Below are 19,144 nucleotides of genomic sequence, written 5' to 3' on the forward strand. Positions count from 1 at the left end.
TGAGCTCTGAGCCTCTCTTTTAATCACAGGTCAGTTCAGGCTTCATATTAATGAGTCGAGAACAGAAGACCAGAGATAACTGCAGCTAACCAATCAGTTCAGTCTGGGCTGGATACAAAAAAAAACAACTGATAAATAAAAACTAAATGATGAAGATTCTCTCCAACATGTTTTATTTGTTCTCAGCAGATCAGATGGGTCATGTTGTGGTGTTAGTGATTTTATGGAGGTCATTTTTCATCCTGAGAACAGCTGCATTCATCCAGATGTTTTTACTCTTAAATCTGTGAATAAAACTTTTCATGATGTCTAGAGGAATATTAACTGTCAGATCCTGAACTGATCTACACACAGCCGCTCTCTCAAATCAGAGACTGTAGATGAAACACATCATCATCTCTGCTGTTGTGTGATGAATACACAACCACACAGAAAAGGGTCACAGGATTACACTGGAGGATGATGTGGTGGGCAGTCTTCCTCAGGTTCACTAAAATATCTACTTTAGATTCATCTGTCACTCAGCTGTAGATGGAGAGAAGCCACACTCAACACAAAACAAAGGGTTTGATTTGAGAGAATATTATTATTATTAGTATTATTATGACACAAGGAAAAGAGACACTGAGTTAAATAAATAACAGAGCACAAATTAACTCGTAATAATCATAAAGGATTGGAGAATAAAAATAAATGAGACATTATGAATTCATTAAGATCTTATTTTATTTTTGAAATGATCATTTGCATGATTTCAATGTAAAAGTATTTAATGAATTCACAGTAAGTGACATGTATCACATTATTATTATTATTAATAATCCTGACAGAGATGATACAACACCTAACATTAATGTTCTCCTTTCTTGAATGGATAATTCACATTCCTCAGATTTTGTGTGTGTGTGTGGTGTGTGTGTATAAAGGCAGTTGTACTCTTGTCAGGGACAACAGCTGTGTTATTATAGGCTGTATTACAGTGCACATGTGCACCGTGTGAGTAAGAGAGAGAGAGAACTGTATCTGTATTGTTGTCAGTAGCTTGTAAGAGGATCATGTCCACAGGCCTCCAAATCTCCTTTATATTATTACTTACAGTAGCTAGAATCCCAAGGGCTCTCACTTAAACACACTACTACCCCTACACACACACACCAACACAAACATACACCAACACCAGTAACAGTGTGTGCTGCTGCTCGTTAGGAGCCTCTTCTTGTAAAACATGTTGAAAATGCTCAGCGGCTGATGAAGAGATGAACCAACATCACAGTTCGTCTGCCGCTCAGCATGGTCATCTGTATGGAAACGTAGCTGTCAGTCATCCAGCTGTGCTGACATGCTGCTGTCAGTTAGCTGCTACACAGCTGTAAGTGCACACAGAGGCAGAGCAGGAGACTGGTGCTTGTGGCTGGCTCTGTTTGTTTGGATAAAGGCAGCAGTGTGTTAGCAGTGATGTGTTTCGTTACAGTAATGTGAGATCTTTTTTTGTAATGTAAGAGATTCAATCTGAGTTCCAGTATTTACAAGATTCTCTGTCAGCGTGTGGAGGTTTGTTTTATTTGTGCTCTTACCAGGAGATGGATGAGGGTGAAATCATTTAGTCCGTTTTCATTTGTAGCAGCGAGGCGCTCTTCTCTTGTGTTGTGTAATTAATGGGTCACAGATCTGCACTGCTGCCTACAACCAGCTGTTTGTATCTCTAGCAGGCAGAGGAGACCTGCAGCGTACAGTGAGCTTTGGAAACGAGCCCTGAAAAACACACAGGGACAGGACAGCACGCTGCTAACTGTCTTCAAGGAAAGAGATCAGGTCTCATTTAAAAAGCCTGAGTGTAAAAAACAGAAGTGACTAATAATCAATGAAATGAACACTGGTAACAAGTGGGATCATTAACTCAACTACAGTTTCAGTAGAAAAGCAGGAGGAGGAGGAGGAGGAGGTGTAGCTAGGTGCTAGCTTCTATAAGAAGAGGGAGGATACACTTTCCAGTTTCATTTACTTATTGTGTTAGCTGGTCAGCTAGCTACTGGTACGCACACGTTTAAAAATGACCTGGGCGTCTCTGAGGACTTGTGGAGTGCTGTGTGCAGTCATCGCGGCTAAGCTAGCTTCTGATGATAAGTAATTACCTCCAAAGTGTAGATTTGCTGTTGATTAAACCACGTATAGATTTCCATTCTACATGTGCTCCGTACAGGAGATGGTCGGTGGATGTGACCACTTAGGAGTTGTTGGAAGGCACCGCTGAAGGACGTAACGTACCGAGGAACATGGCTAATTACTTTCTCTGTTGAGGAGTGATGTTATTACTTTCTTAATGGATGAGTTTTAAATGGAGATGAGTAATTGATTACATTTTAATGAACATGCCTGGCACTGTGAGAGCAGAGTGATATAAATTGGATGATGCCATACAGCTAAAATGATCTTCCATTTTATTTGGTCAAAGGCACAAATTCAGATGTCAGCGTACCCAGCCTCTACAAGTTCACTGTTTCCAGAGATTCCATTTGAATCAAGTGATTTTGGACCAATGTTTTGCTGTTATTACGTGCTGCTGTGACTGAGCTGTAACACTTCAAATCAAAATCCACTCTATTGCTTCACAGGGCAAAGAGAGATTTCTTTATGGCACTAAAACATGATGAAAATACTGCTCTCCCAGTACAGGTGTAAAGTAGAAATATTTTGTTTGCACAGACAAGAAAGAGGATTTATTAAAAAAAAGTTTTTAGATTTGAGAAACAGCACGACTAATAATCCCACCCCGGAGACATGGAGGCTCCAGTCATCTCAGGCAAAGTCTCTTTTTATGATAATAGCTACACCAAAGCATCATAATGAATTTTACAGTGCCATGGTGTCTGAAGTGGTACACATAGCAATTTTAACATGTAATTATTTCCTGCTCTTTCATCCAAAACAAATAAAATGTGTTTTAGGAGCTGTAATGGCACAGAGAAATGATCATTTTGTTTGCCAGTCTTCCTCTTTTTGGTAAACTGACTGCAGAAAAAAACGTCATAAATGAAAGTGTGTTGTGGTTTAAGTGGACGTGTTGCCAGGGCCCAGCAGTGCCGGGCAGGGGGCCAGCCTCCCTCCGATGGTTTGGAAAGTCCAACTCACTGCTTCTTAGTTGGCCAATGCACTGATTTAGGCACAGTCCAATCAATGGTGGTGTTTACTTGAAGTTCATTTACCATCAGAACGGGAGAAACTATTTATCATTTGGAGAAAGGCATTGACAAACAGGATCCATTTCTTTTCCTTGGGAGGCCAGCTACTGTTTTCCTTCCTTTTCAGCCTGTGGCAGCGGAGATTGCCCTCAGAGAAAATAGCCTTTTCTGGATCATGTCCAGCCGGCCCACCCCTCTGAAATTGAACCTGCTCTACAGTGTTAGTGAAGCAAGGCTGTTTGGAGGGGATAGCAGGGGGAGGAAGGTTGTTCGGCCACCTCAACTTCCATTAGAGACAAGCAAGCAGGGCAACAGCCAGACCGCGTTTGGTCAATGAACAGGAAAAAAAAAAAAGTTGAGGTGTAAAAAGTAATATCCTGAAGGCTCAGCGGGTAATTCTCCATCACAACTCTCTCTTCGTACTGAGACCTTTACTTAGTCACCTCAATTATACTGTAACACCGTGCTCTGATCTGGGACTTTCTCCCACAGCTCACACAACATGACAGAATGCATTTCCATACTAATGCCCAGGGAGCGGCTACATCACGAGAGAGTTTACACGTGTGTGTGTGTGTGTGTGTTGAGTTGGACAGAAGTGAGAGGTTGAATTCTGATCGGTGGTGTATTTGATCCAAGGCCGTCTCCAGAGACTGTATTTGCTGGGCCCTCTTGCTGAGAAAGGTTAGCCGTGCGACTTGAAATGATGAGGAGGAAAAAATCATGTTGTTTCAGTCGAGGAGCTTCTAAACATGGCAGGACTGTATTTTTGCTTTCTTGTCTGAATTTCAGATCTAAGTTGTTGATGTCCCTGTTTCTGTGTTTCTTGTCTTCACCTCACAGCACAGCCGAATCCGCCGAAAATTCACGAAGGATGGTGGGCGTACAAGGAGGTGGTGCAGGGGAGCTTTGTTCCAGGTAAGCCTCAGAACAGTATGCAACACTTTGATGCGTGGAAGTTTCCCACATCATTTTCCTGCATGTATTTGAAACACACGGTGCCTGATCCTGAAGTCGCAGCTTATTACATATTTAAGATAACATCGGGCCACCTTGCCATTGGCAGTGGTTTTATTTTCTCATTCAGACGAGACCTCTTTGCCCTTCCCACACAGCTGACGCTTTTTCACTGATTGATTGACAGCAGCTCGCTGTTCCCTCCACCTTCTCCATCTTGTTGTGTATCTGCGTGTCAGGCCAATTATTTTCCTGAGATTGTGTTTTTCTGCTGAGCTGAGGTCCTTTTGATAAAGCCTGCAGGTGGCTGCGTGTGTGAGTGTGTGTACGTAAGTCAATATCAATCCTTATGAGGACCAAATGTCTGTGCACAGAGAGAACAATTAGGAAAATTCAAATAGAGGACATTTGGTGAGTTCTCACTTCTGCAAACATCGCGGCTAACTTTGGTTAGCAGGAATATGATGGAGGCGGGAGCATGAAGGGACAGTGAGAGCTGAGGGTTAGAGTCTGTAACCTGAACCCTGCTTTCACCCCAGATGCACACGTCTCAACATAAAGAACGAGGGTGATAAATATTTTTTTAAGTTAATCTTAAACTTTAAAGTAGGGCTGAGGATTAAAGTTGGCATACTGTGGTGAAGGCTGTGGTTAGAGTTCGGGCCTCAGAGAATAAAAGCATTGATGCAATATAACACAGAGAGCTGTTGTGCTGTTGTGGTGTACACAATAAGTGAAAGCCTTTATTTCCCAAAGCAAACAGTGCAGCTTCCCCAGCATGTCCAGGCATACATAAATAAGTGCCTGTTTGTCCTTCCCTCTGGCACCAAACACTCGGCGGTTTGCTGCTGCGTTTATATCGCAGCTATCTCTCAGTTCTCCACGGCACACTTGCTTTACTAACCACCATACAACAGCTGGAGCAGTTAAACACTACTCATGATCCTCCTGTGGCCGTGCAGAGAATTCCCAGCCCTAGTTACCTTGTTCTTTCATAGCTAATAGAGAAAGGAAGGATTTTCACTGCAAATGAAGCTCAATTTAATGACGCAGAGAGAAATAATATTGATGCCCTGTATTTTCTTATTGGACAAGCTCTCGTATTGGAGTCTACTTGGACACTGAGTGGTGATAAAAGATTTCACTGAAAATTGAACAGTGCAGTGCAGTGGGATTTTAATGTCATGCAGGAGTCTACCAAGATTTGTTGATATTCAAAGTACCACCTCTGTTCTCCCTGGTTATTTCTTAGTAGCTTATTGATCAGAGATGATCAGTGTAACAGCTCAGGAGACGTCTGCACAGTCTGGTTCTTGAATATTGTATGTAGAGATTGAGATGGAAATGATTCTTCTTCCTCACTTGGAAAAGCAATAATAACTGTATGTCCCTGCTCAGCTTTGGTACCGATGGCCCATTTTGCTTCTCTGAAACATTTCTCAGCGGAGGTCAAAAACCATGGCCCAGCATCTTGGAACATTTGCAGCTGAAGGTTAGCAAAGCAAATGTAATCACCTTCTCAGGCTTGTGTCTCTGTGACTGACCTTGGAATATTGCTTCTCCTTCCTGAGCTCTCTCAATTAGCTTTGCTCTCAACTCCCACTTCCTCAGCCGTGCCTGTTTTATTATTTCAGTCGGGTTAGAGGGTCGCTCATCACTTCCTCTCTCTGGTGTGGTTCTTTTTACAGGGCAAAAATAACCAACTGAACCGTGTACTCTAATGCTGGGCCGTGGAACACAATATCACTTTACACATTTTGCTGTAATTAATTGAATTTCTGCACAGTCCAGTTTGTATCTGGGTAGCAATTTTATAATTCAGCTGAATCTGAATTAACAGTGATAAATAAAGAAAATGCTGAATAGTTTGAATAGACAGAGAGCATTTATATTCTAGTTGAAGACATGATGTGTGATCCTGTCCAGATCTTTATCCACAGTAAGTATATAAAATACTCCACACACCAAGCAACATGTACTGGAGCTTTGATGCAGTGTATTCTCTCAGTACTGAGCTATTCAGTGCGTTCAGCCCTGGTTTGTAATATTATAAAAACATGAGGCCAACGATTTATTCAGTTTAACCTTGAAGTAAAAGTTCAGGCACCTGCACACAGATGAGAATGACAGCGTCCTCCAGCGTGACTGGACATTTTAGAGCCACAAGTAAAGCAGAATCATTCAGAAGAGACGTGAGAGTCTTCAAAGGAGGACGGAGAGTCTGTTCATGGAACCATGAGTTGGACATCAAACAGTAAATCTGTTCAGTAAGTTTGAAGCTCATGAAGCCAAAAACACAAACTGTATCTTTCTCTCTTTTTATCAGTCTCTTCCAAAGATAAAGACGCGATCAAAATGGTGTCTGAGAGATGTTGAATCACTGCTGCTGGTTAACGTGTGTGTGATTTTACACATTTACTTTTAACATGTCTCCTTTGTTTTGCTGGGAAATTTAAATTCAGTCTTTCCCTCTGTCTTCCAGGGTGGTAGGCAGGATTTTAGAAACAGTGAGTCTAAGTCACAAAATCCCCCAAATGGCCGCTGATGAGGTGACAGATAAACTGCTTTTCCTGTGACTGTTCACAATAAAAGTCACTCTGAAAGCTTTTAAGAAGCAGCAGCAGGAGGACATGTTGGGTTAGCATCAGCATGGCCTTCACAGCGCTCTGACACACGTGGGATTAACAGCTTATTTCTGACCACGGAGACAGCAGCTGACAAAACTACAACTTATTCACTTTATCCACAGCTTTTGAGCACTCCACAGGGTCTTCATCAGCAGAGGGAGTTTAGGGCTGATGGTCCCACCTGCTAATGAACTGTGACAGAGAAAGAAATACAGAGGAGGTGACCCAGCGGCATCACTGAGCCACTGCCTGCTGCCCTCTCGTAGATCAGCCGTCAGACAGACCCTGTGTGCCAACAGAACTCAAGGTGTGGGTGCATTTGTCCCTGTGTGTGGCCACGATCCTGCGATGTAATGGGGCATCACTGCAGAGTCTGGAGCTTCCACCCGGGGCTAGTGACAGAGCTGTGGAAGCAGCAGTGGGGGATGATGAGGGGGAGGATAGAGAGAGGAAGAGCAGCAGTGTAACAGGGACGTGACTCTGGATCTGAGAGATGATTCCAGTCGCAGCCCTCCACATGATACAGCTTTGTCCCAGGGATCCACATTAGACGAATTAAGATATTTTCCATCTTATTCATAAAGTTAGAAGCTTTTTAATAATGCAATAATTAGCATTTCAGTTCAAAGGCTGCATCATCTTTCAGGAGTAAATGGACCCTGCTGTGTATATGTACATGTTCCTGTTAGATCCCACTGACATTTAAATTAAAACCAACTAAGATGAAATGACACCATGTCAGTGCAGTCATCATTTGAGAAGTTATCTGTATTAACATTGCCTCAGTGTTACAGTGTAACACCACCTAACATGGAGATGAATGCTGTTTACTGCTTTATCTAGGAAGGCTTTTTACATTCTGTCTTTATTGCTGCCGCAGTAGGACTTTGATATGACACAGTGTTGGAAGCTTATTGATATTTTTATTTGTTTTAAACTATCACCACTGACACTGCTAAATCAGTTCTGTTTTCATCTGCTGGTTTCCAGCAGCAGGACTCAGTCGCTCTGCAGTGGGACATGTTTCTTCCTGGGTAACATTTTTATGAATGAAACTTACTCACAAATGTAGCAAAACAGAATAAAAACTCAGCGAATTAGCGATGCTAATTAGAGTATAGTAATCTAATATGAGCAGATGGAATTCATTCAGTTGAAATAAGCTATGACAAAATGTTGCTGCTGAATCCTGGTGCCTGATTCCTCTGGCAGAAAGTAATCCTAAAGACAGCTGGTGACGCTGAGGTGTGTGGACTGAGTGACACACCTGCCTGTTGAGGATCACCAACCACATTCCATTCATGTCAGAGAGAGACAGAAACCCCAGATGAATAAAACCAGAATGAGTATCTGTGTGACAACAGACCCACTGTCAAGGCATTCAAATATGGGTCTCTATTTACATTAGGTGAAGTGACCCTTTAAAAAGTGTATTTTTCTGAAGGAGTTTGGAGCTCAGCTGCCATGTCAGCCACTCTGCTGATTTAAATTAGATAAAACCTGTTGGCACAAGTGTTGAGTAATGTGCTGCGCTGCTCCAGTTAGGATTATTGTTGCGTTTTTTGCTGCTAACCGAGCATGGAGGACAGCTCTTGATCTTGAACGCGCGAACATCTGATCTAATCATCGGACCTTATCATACATCTCCACATCTGATGCACCATTTTCCAAGGCCCTCAACCCCCGTCAGAGCATTTTGTCACCGCTTCTCATCACCAGAATTTAATTGAATCCTGTGTTTTCCCTCCTCACTCTCTTGTTTGATAGCCACTTTTCTTCCCAGAAATCAAACACGCAGCTGCAGTTTTTCTAGCAGGCCTGTGAGCCGATTAACTTTTTTTTACATCCCGCTGAGACAAGAACCAGCAGCAATTATAGAATTTTAGCCACCAGTCTCAAAGTCCAGAAAGCAGTGATGTGAGACACCCTGCCCCCCTCCTTTCTTCCTGAATGCTCCAGCTGAGCCACTCTCTGAATCAATGGAGGAGGCTAATTGGCAGGTACTTTATTTATGTCTTGCAGGTAGTGAGCTCTTCTTCAAGTGACAATTTCTGATCTTAAACCAAATAAAAGAGAGCAGACACTGCCAGCAGGGCCATGCACAATTTACCCTCAGCACAATTATGGGAAGAAAATAGATATCTAATAGCAGATTTCCAGCTTGTTTTGACTGAGCCCAGCTCCTGAGCTGTAGGTGGGAAAAAGAGACTGAAATGTGCGAGAGCTGCTGTTGTGTGGGGGCAGGCCTGATGAGGAGAGGCCTCTCAGTGATGGGATCAGTGCTTTCAGAGTGCAGGATATGGTTTCTGACAGCCAACACTGCACACCAGGGGCTGTTTGATGGGCCTCGAGTATCTAACTAAACAGATTTGGCCCCAGTGGAGGCAACAGTTGCAGGAGAAATTTCTTCCACCTATCATGGTGAAATATTGCCTTCTTCACCCATATGCTGCTGCACTGTTCCTCCACTTTGGTACACAGTGGTACCATCCCAGCCTTTCCTCTTTCTAGTTCAGTGTTGAGGTATCCACAAATGGAACAGGAAACACTTTGGATCAGATCAGCTTGACATGCTTTAAAACATGTGGGAAAAAGAAAAGAATCTTCCAGGATGTTGTGGGCACAGCAGTCTGTTTCTAAGGCAGGATTTCACTCTGTGTGTGTGTGCAGATATTTCCTACATCAGCTGTACTCACAGCTTCTCTCAACTCCAGAATTAAATATACTTCCTTTTCCCTAACCCACAAATAATCTGTGCAGCTGTGTGCACACACACATCACTGTGTCTGACAGACTGTAGGACAGGCTGGAGAAATGAGAGAGAAACACAGGGTGGAAAACAAAGACAGGATCATTTATGGTCCCAAGAGAAACAGTTCACACCTACACACAGTTTAGAGTCACCAGTTACCCTGCATGTCTTTGGACTGTGGGAGGAAGCCGGAGAGAGCCCACACAGTGAGCCAGGGTTCAAACCTGGAACCTTCTTGCTGTGAGGTGACAGTGCTAACCACTGCGCCACGGTGCCGCCCTGATTCCTAATTTAAACAGTAAAACTGAAAACTAGGAAAATAATCAGAAAAGAGCTTTTATCTTACACTGAGGTCAGCTACACACTACAGCTGTTTTGGGCAGAGGGGGGGTCACAGTCAGAGAACAGAGGTGAAATCTAAATGAACTCCAGTAAATAGAACTGAGTTAATGACTGAAATCTAATTGGTCTGAAAACAACAGACGGTGTGTGTTAACTGGAGGAAAGACAACATGAACGGAGGGAAGGAAAAATGCTTTTGTTCACCAGTATCATACTGGTGTTGGCTCCTCCTGCATGTTACAGGCCTTCCAGTGTTTGATGGACACTGCTCCTGTCTCAAACTAAAGCCTCCTCCTCTGCAGCTCATGTCCTGGTGTCTCCTCGTGTCCAACTGATGGAGTTCACACTCAGTCTGCTCACATTCAAAGAAAGTCTGTGGCAAACACCCTGTGTGGTGTTACTGCTCACTGTCAGAGAGGCCTGGAGGAACACACACACACACACACACACACACACAGTGGAAAATAATTTCAGCAGAAAGGAAGGAAACATGTCGAACTGCTGTTAGAGCAGTATTTACATTTTTGGTAACACTCCGTCAATCTCTGTTGTGATATCTGGAAAATCCTACACACACACACACACACACACTCTGGCTGCCTGAACTGGATCACACACACACACACACACACACACACACACACACACAGAGAGAGAGAGACATAAAACAGAGACACACACTTGTGTACACACAGTGACAGCTGTGGGTATTAAGTGGCAGCGTGATGGATGGGGTGCAGACAGAATGGCCCTCATAACCTCCCCTTTATTTACCCTCCACTGACTGACAGAGGAGAGGAGACAGGAGAGGAGGAAAGGAGACAGATGGAGAGAGGAAAGGAAGAAAGGAAAGGAAATGGATGGAGAAAGGAGAGGTGAAGAGAGGAGGAAAGGAAACAGGAGAGGAAACAGGTGTATTTAGGGTGTAGAGGTAAGGAAAAGAGAAGACAAGCAGAAGGAAAAGAAAGCGAATAGGTGAGGAAGACAGATGAGAAGACAGAGGGAGAGGAAAAAACATAAAGTCAGAAGATGAGCTGAAGGAGAAAATAAAAAAGAAATCCAAGCAAAGAAAGAAAGTGAAGGGGAGGAGAGAGTACGGAGACAAAGGAGACGGTGGAAGGCACAGTCCGACCAAGAGAGAAGAAATGAGGGAGGAGGAGAGGGAAGATGAAAGACAGGAGATGAGAGGACAGGGAAGATGGTGGATGGGTAGGGAAGGGTTGAAGAGGGGGTATATGAGGAGAGAAGTCAAGTCCGTGTACGACCAGGCAAAGAGATGAAAGCAGAGACAGCCGAGCGGAGGTTAAGAGAAAGAGAGCGGTGGGATAAATAGAGTTGAAGGTTGGAGACGGAGGGGTGGTGCATTTTCTTAAAGAGCCACACAAAGAAAGAAAACTGCTGGAAATTGAAAAATATTCCTCATGGTTGACAGTAACCCTGTGATGATGAGTGCAGACACTTTCCTCACCTCCTTTAAATCCTTCAATTCCACAGGTCAGTGTGAATCTGTGGCTGGCTGTCAATCACTGAGTCACTGTGAGCACCGCTGGCCCCGACTCACAGCGAGTGGAGCTAAACTTTCTTTTCACACTCTCTCTCTTTTGATCTGCTCTGATCACTTAAGATATGCTCAGTCAAAACTAGCTGTCTGGGTTCGTCTGTGCCTTCACTCCATCCTTGTTTAAATCAAATCGGCCTCTCTCTGCTTCTTTCCTGTCGGTTCCTTTAAAGGTTTTCTCTCTCTGCTCTTTGATTATTAGCTTTCTGCTTCTATTCCACCAACTACAAACCAATCTGTTCCCGCTCCCACAACTGACCACTTTTAAGATAGTCCTAAGAATTACAGTCACACAGTTCAGATCATATTATCACAAATAATAAAGCTAAGAATTCATCTCATCTCTCTCAGAAGCTCTGGATTAAAGTCGGTGACAGATCATGGTCTTGGTCTTGGTCCTGATGAATATGTATAGCCGGAGCCTGTTACTCATCATCAGTGTGAATTTGATCAGCGTGTCAGATCTCTCTCAAAGTGAAAAACTGTCCTTCACTGCAGTGTGTTAGCTGTAGCCATTAGCATTTGGCAGGCTAACTGTGAATCAGCATTCAGCTGAGGGTCCACGTGAGGCAAAGCTGTGTGTATTCCACAAATATGAAAATCTCCTGAAGACAGCATCATATCAGAGAGGATCCGGTGATGGCTCGTTTAATATCTCACCACAGGGATCTTTGCCAAACAGCATTTCCTTTTATTGATACTGATATTGTGTGCTGAGGGGATTACAAATTGTGATATAAGTCAAATAATCTGAGTCTGGTGCAGGACAAAGAAGATTACAGAGGAAAATACACGATTACATCTGGTTCCCCTCGTCTGCCTGTCCTGTTTATTTTAGCTTATGTGCTACTCTGTCAGCCCCTGCGTTGTGTGTTTAGCTTCTCAGAGTGGCATTTAGGAGAATTAGTGTACAGTGTGTGTACAGAGCAGCTGTGTACCTACAGTACAGTAAGTTGCTGATGCTTGTACTCCAGACTTTCCTTTGATTTACATTGCCTTGGTAAATCGTGTTGTGCTAAACTACTTACATACGCCCCCAGAGGGAAACAAATGGCACACAGTGCTGAGGACAGATTGCTTACAGATGCCACAAGGTGCTTTATGATTCACCTCCGCTCCTTCATATATCAGCTGTTTCATAATGTGAAGAAAAACAGAAGAATTAAACACACGTCACGTTTTCAGATTGGTATTGTTTTTGAGGCTTTGGTTTGAGATTTCTCAGCAATAACCAAACCTCAGCCACAGGCAGGTGAATAAAACAATCACGGTGGAGTGACTCGCTGTTGATAAAACTTCTTTTTGTCTTCGAGGATCTGCAGAGGAATGTCAGCGGAATGCAAACGCTGTATTATATCACAGGTTTGTGTTGCCGTGCCCGCTGTGCTCGCAGAGATGTAAAGATTAAGCTGCATCCTCGGGCTCTCGGCATTCTCTGTTTTGCTTATGGTAGCAGAACAGCAGCTTGCATAGTAAGTGTGAGATGGCTGGCAGAGAACGAGGGCGTCTGAAGACATTATGCAGAGTGCACTGGCAGACATGGATGGCTTCAAATACAGACAAATCAATGGTGGTCAAACACACAGCGTGTAGAGAGAGCAGAGCACAAGAACAGGCCCAACTGACTCTGAGCCAAACCCTGGAAATTTAGTTTATGAGTCGTCTGGACGTAGATAACGTACAGTCAGTCCTGTGGTTGGTCCCACAGAAACACGATAAAGAACCTTTCTGTTTGCTGGAGGTCTGTTACCACAGCAGGGGTGAGCCGAACATCTGGACGAGTGGGAGCTTTCTAGTGAACTGGTGGATGTGTGGGATGCCACAGAGTGCACTGACACCCACTTAAAAAACTTTGGAACATATGCCATGCTGTTTGATGTAGCCAACTTAAATTCAATTATTCATCATTTCTCTTCGTGTGCCTGTTTTTTCTTTACTTCCCAGAGCATTGATTGTATCATGCATAAATCATGATCATAAAGGAAAATGATTTTGATTTAGCTTCCATTTTAAAGCCTCCCTCTGTGGCTGGTCCTAGGCCCATTTCTTAGACAAATCAGCATTTCAAAACCTTCAAAATGCTGCAAGCCTCTGCTTATATAATTATATTTACCCTGTCATTTCCACTGTTTGCTGGTTTCCTCTTGGACCCACAAAGCTGGCCTTTCTCATTCGAACACTTCACTTAACTGAGCTAACAACCAAATAAATGAGATTTGCTCTCCACCAACATTCAGACGTACAATTTTCTTGTTTTGTGTCTCCTCCCACCCACTTCCACTCGGTTGCGTTGCCCTATCCCTGACATTGGGAGGGGGGGGGGTGTAACCCCATGTAAGTACATGGTCTGCTGAGGGCTGGGCCGGAGATGGAGCCTCCATTAAGTTGGGTAATACAGCACAACGCTGTTTAAACAAAGCTCCTCAGCAGGACTCGACTCCAGCGCTGATAGCATTCCTCACTGGGCTGGACTTTAATGAGGGGGGAGTGCCTTCGAGGCGGGTGACCCCCCACTGATAACCAAATCTGCTCCACAGATCTGAGCAAGGACACAAAGATGAATTAGCAACGTGGAATCCACAGCGGGGACGGAGCGAAACAGGCAGATAATGACATAACTATTCATTCGCCCTCATCTTTGGCTTTCCTTTCATCACTTGTGCCCAGAAGTGATTTTTTTTATGTTCTACCATATGTGGAATGACATTGTGTTCAATCTCCCAGGGACTGCAGTAAGATGGTGATGAAAGAGAGGTGTGAAGTGTGTGTCAGAGCGAGGAAGGAAGGATGAGGTGTGTTCAGTTTATTCTGGATGCAGTGTGACAGCCTTTTACTCAATCTGCTCTTTGGAATAACCTTTTCTCCTCTGTCTGATTGAGAAATTACATCTATGGCACGAGACACTCGACATGAAAATCAAATCAACCAAGGAAATCATTTTCAATTTAGATACATTTACTGAGACTCACCCACAGTCTTTAATCCAGCGAATCTCTCCCTGCTAATGAATATTTCATTATGTTGATTCCAGTGTTTTCCTTCAAAGGTCGTTAAAAAAAGCCAACCCCTGTGATTTGTTACCTAAAGCTTGACTCACCAGTTTTGTAAAGTAACACATTTATAGGATGTTGACTTGAACAGAATTAATGGTGTGTTCATGCATGGTAAGACAGATTACTCCTTTTAGCTTCACTGCAAAGTTTTCACACCATCTTTCATACACTTTCCTCGCTATAAACTTCTAAACTCAGCAAGCTGTCTGCATAGCAATGAGCGTGTGAATCAATGCAACGCGCGGCAGCTGAGATTATGATATTATCTACAAGCGGGCAATTGTGCCAATCCAAATCAATCAATCACAGAGCGGCGTCCAAAGGAAATGACTCAATTACTGCTCCTGTCAAACTCAGCGTGGTCAGAACAAAAAACCAGTCTCTGTTGAATTCTAAAGGCTTGTGATCAGACTGCAGCTTTGATTTTCAGTCTTTAAAAGTAAAGAATAATGAGATGGAACGATCTGGCAGAAGAACACGTTTCCCTGTGACTGCAGGGTGCTCTGGTTCCCTCCCCCAGGATAAAAACATGGCGGAGAGGTTAACTCTTCTCGCCCAGTGTCGGCTCTGATGGGCTCCAGGCCTCCTGTGACCCCAGTAGCAGGTTTAGTTAATGGATGTTGTTGTTGCTGTTCAAACATGAAATCATGCTGATATAAAACTGCCTTTAAACCTGCCAGCGTTTTCTCGTGCTCACGTGTTCTGAGCTGATGCACGTCACAGACACTTCTTACAGTGGTGAGTGCAGCACGCAGACCAGACAGATGAAAAGTGTTGACAGAGAGTGGACCGCCTGGAGTAACAGGGATATTGTTTCTGGAAAGATATGTTGCTCTTCAATTCTTTAATCTTTACGTCATTTTTCAAACAAAAATCCATTCATTCCTTTGTGCTGATATTTCAAAGCCTGGACAAATAAAACCAGCGCTGTCTACATGGCATGGTGAACTCATCCCTTCATGGATTTGTGTCAAGATGCAGTTTTGATTTTATGACCAAATCCCAGAGAGCAGTGTACCTTATTTGTCTAAATAGTTTTCATTTCCCAGACTGTCACTGTGTTCTCTAATTTTAGCTGCAGACACCAAAACTGTGAAAAAATCCCTCTAACAAGACAACATGTCCCCTGTTGTTCCCTCTGTTCCCTTCATTATTTGAAGGAAGTGACAAGCTCATAAATCAAAGCTTAATCAGGCTTATTTTGTTTCCAGGACTTAAATTTCCAGTTTAAGTTAAAGATGACATTTGATGCAGTGAAGGTTTGTGCACTGAGAATTAGTTTTAAATGCAGCGGTTAAAACAGATTCCTGTGGGCTTTGTATTTGTAATGTCTTCAGATTATTGAGCTGTGCTGCTCAGAGGCCTCCTCCTGCCCTCAGACGTCTCAGAGCTTTAACTGTTTCACGTGGCTACAGCAGGGAGCTGCAGGGTGCTGCTCCTCAGCTAAAGGTTAACCGGGGTAATATCAGTTTCATTATCACCCTCGCTTCATTTGACTTCATTCATTTTCCTCTCTGAGCATTACGGGGCCGAGCGCTGGCCTGTCAGGCCACAGACCTGGGGAGGAATTTATATCCCGGTCGGCCTGATGTAAATTCAGCCGGCATTTTTATGAGCTGTGGAGAGGCGTACGGAGCTGTCCTGCTGCAGGGGAGCAGACAAATGGATATAGTTGACCAGCATCTGCAAACAAATCACAGTCAGGGAAGGCCCAGTGTGATTTGTTTGTGTGTGTGTGTGTGTGTGTGTGTGTAGTTGTGGTACAAAGGGATTGATGAATATTTCATTCATTAGAGAGAACTCTGCTCTTTATAACACTAACATACTGAATTCAGTATCATCAGATATTAAAACCTTAAAGAAAATACTTTAGCTCTACCTGAATATGTTTTACATTGTTTTTTGCCAATTAAAAAGGAATTAAGAGAGATCAGGCTCAACAAGAGATGTTAGTGTCTGAGTATTTTTACAGCTGGGAACAAGATCCAGATTAGAAACCTGACTGTGTAGCCTATAACAGCATTCAGCATCACTGATATCTGCTGCTGTTATTGCTATGAAAGAACATATGGAGAGGAACCTAAACATGGATCAAATTTTAATTAAACGTTCACTGTCCACACAACTAACACACACAGACTATACATATATAGTAGCATGCTTCCTCCCCCTGCACTCTGCTGAGAGCATCACCTGCATCGCTGCCTGACCTCACAGGAAGCAGAGGATCATCAGTGCTTCTCTTCCCTCCATTAAACTAATTCATGAAGCACCAACCATCCTTCAACACCCCCCACCACCCACCACCACCTGACCAGAGGTACTGGACTATCAAGACCTCCTGCTGAAGGCGAGAGAGGGTTTCCATTTCTACACAGTTATAACACACATGCTGCTACATATATAAACATATGTGTTATATAGGGCAACATTACCTTGACATTACATTATGTCACATGTAAATGCAGCTGCAGTTGCTCAATAAGTTCAAACGTTTTTCTCAAATCTTCATCCTAATGCTAATCTCTGCTGGGAAATGGTGCGATTGAGTCTTTAAAAATCATGAGGCACTGAATGAGCAGGAGATGAAAGACTTGGCAATGAAATCAGAAAAACAAGGAGTATTTCCCTCTAAGTACTGCTATCAGTAGGCCTCATTAGTTTTTTGTTTGGTTTGGTTTTTTTGGGCATGGTTGTGAGAGTTGATCATCTCCAGGTAGCACACAGTTAGCTGGAGGTTTGTTTATTCACGAAGCTTCAGTGTTCATTATTGTTACGCCACACATTATAGCTTTTAATGAATCTCTAATGCTCTAAAGAATCTGTTGAGTCACACAGTTAAAAACAACATTAAGAAATAGCACAGCCTCTCCTATATGAAGCATTAAAAGATTAGGTGTGCAGTGTATTAAACACATGTGGGTGTAGTTCATCATATCCTGTCATAAATACATATGATTCCTATAATCTCCTTTACTGCAGCTATTTACCAACATCTGTCGGCTGACCAGTCACCTCTGTCTGTTGAGACCTCCACACTGAGCAAAGTTGCTGTTGGCAGATGGTTTAAAGGCTCCTGTGTCTTTCTCAGGAACAGTAAGAGTGATGGCATCGCCCTGTACGACACGCTGTACAACACTTCCTGTCAAACACATGCTCTTTTATCAGTGTGGGCCTATAGACTGGCAGTGTTACTGAGTGAATGCTGAAAAGAAATCTTCCCTCTGCTCATTACAGAGAAAAACATCATTAAAGTATTTCCTCGTGACCTGGATGACTGGGACTTTGCAGAGTCGTTAAATTAACACTGCAGGCTTAAATAGATTCTGTGGTCCACACACATCTGTGCTGTTAGACTTATATACATGTATATACACACATCATGCCCCATGTATGCCTACACAATCTCACATGTGCTGGCTCTTTTCTAATGAGAACATATGGCAGAGTAATTCTTTACTCTCCTGCTTCTCTACATCTGCTGGGACTCGACATGTATGGGCTCTCCTGCACTACGCTGCAGCTCCACGCTAAGACTCGCTCCTCCGCTGCTTGTTCCCATAATGCACTGTTTGGATAGACTCATTATGCTGTTGTTTGCCTTTGTTTCCTGTTGTGGACCTACTCATCTGTTGTGGTTGATTTAGTTCCAGCACGTCACAGTCTTGTTTGTCTTTCTGTCGCACATTTCTCCAAACTGCAGTTGTTTGGTTCGGTCCTTGACGTCGTCCAGCTTCTGGGTCTCTCTCTGTTATTCATTAGTTACAATGAAGAGATAGTGGAAATCACTCTGCTGGGGGTTTTTCAGTGCAAGATATTTACAAAGACACTATGAACCTGCATCACTGTTTTATTTTTTACAAAGCATAATATCTCTATAAATCAAAAATAAAATCAATGAGTGAATCAAACTGGTTGTAGCTCATGACCCCCAACTTTCCTCCTCCTCCTCCTCCTGTGTGACTAATCATAGTTCTTTAAGTTATAAGAACCCAGTGGTCTTTTGATTTTGGTTCTTTGTGTATTACATTCCAAATAGAAACCATAATTCAGGTGGAATATAAAGAAACACGTCGGTGACACAGTTTCCCTGAAAACCCAGCCAATAATCTGAGAGTGAAAAAAAGACAGAAACGTCTGGTTCAGCCTCGAGCCTTGGCCCTGAATATTCTGACTGTAGATGGCCGACTCAAGAACAAACAGATGATACTCTGTGCCACTAAATGTTTTTAAAATGTGCCTGTTTAAGGGGAGAAATATCCTCTGCCTATGCAGTATTGATCAATGACAGCATAAATATATCGTCAAACAAACTGCATCACATCCATACTGTCAGACAGAGACGCAGCTGAGCGACCCATGTGCCGCTTCTAATAAACCTCCAATACGGCTCCATGAATCGATGTAACCCCGGCTCTCCGGGCAGCTCCTCACTGCGGGTCAAGAAAAATGACCCAGACAGAGCGGTGGTATTGGCATTCCAGAGTGATCATGTCTGGGCCATGCTGGAAATCAGAGGAGTCTTATCTAATCAATTCAATCTGGGCCAGCAGCACGTCTGGGGGAGAGAGACAGAGGCAGACAGCAGGGAGAGAGGCCGAATAATCAACAGAGATGAAGCTCCCCACCCTCCTCTGCCCCTGTGATCCTTCCTTGAAGTGGTGCCCCAAAACGTT

The 19,144-nt window shown here is 43.3% G+C and overlaps 1 protein-coding gene across 1 annotated transcript in view; it reads left to right on the top strand.

Moving 5' to 3' along the window:
* ca10a (carbonic anhydrase Xa) overlaps positions 1–19,144 on the top strand; it is a 168,207-nt gene that overhangs the window by 18,426 nt on the left and 130,637 nt on the right. The window contains exon 3 of the mRNA XM_018688391.2: positions 4,023–4,097. Within this exon, the coding sequence (XP_018543907.1) occupies positions 4,023–4,097 (75 nt within the window). The remainder of the gene's footprint in view (positions 1–4,022; positions 4,098–19,144) is intronic.

Source organism: Lates calcarifer, linkage group LG23 (assembly GCF_001640805.2).
Source record: "Lates calcarifer isolate ASB-BC8 linkage group LG23, TLL_Latcal_v3, whole genome shotgun sequence".
Classification (NCBI taxonomy): domain Eukaryota; kingdom Metazoa; phylum Chordata; class Actinopteri; family Centropomidae; genus Lates; species Lates calcarifer.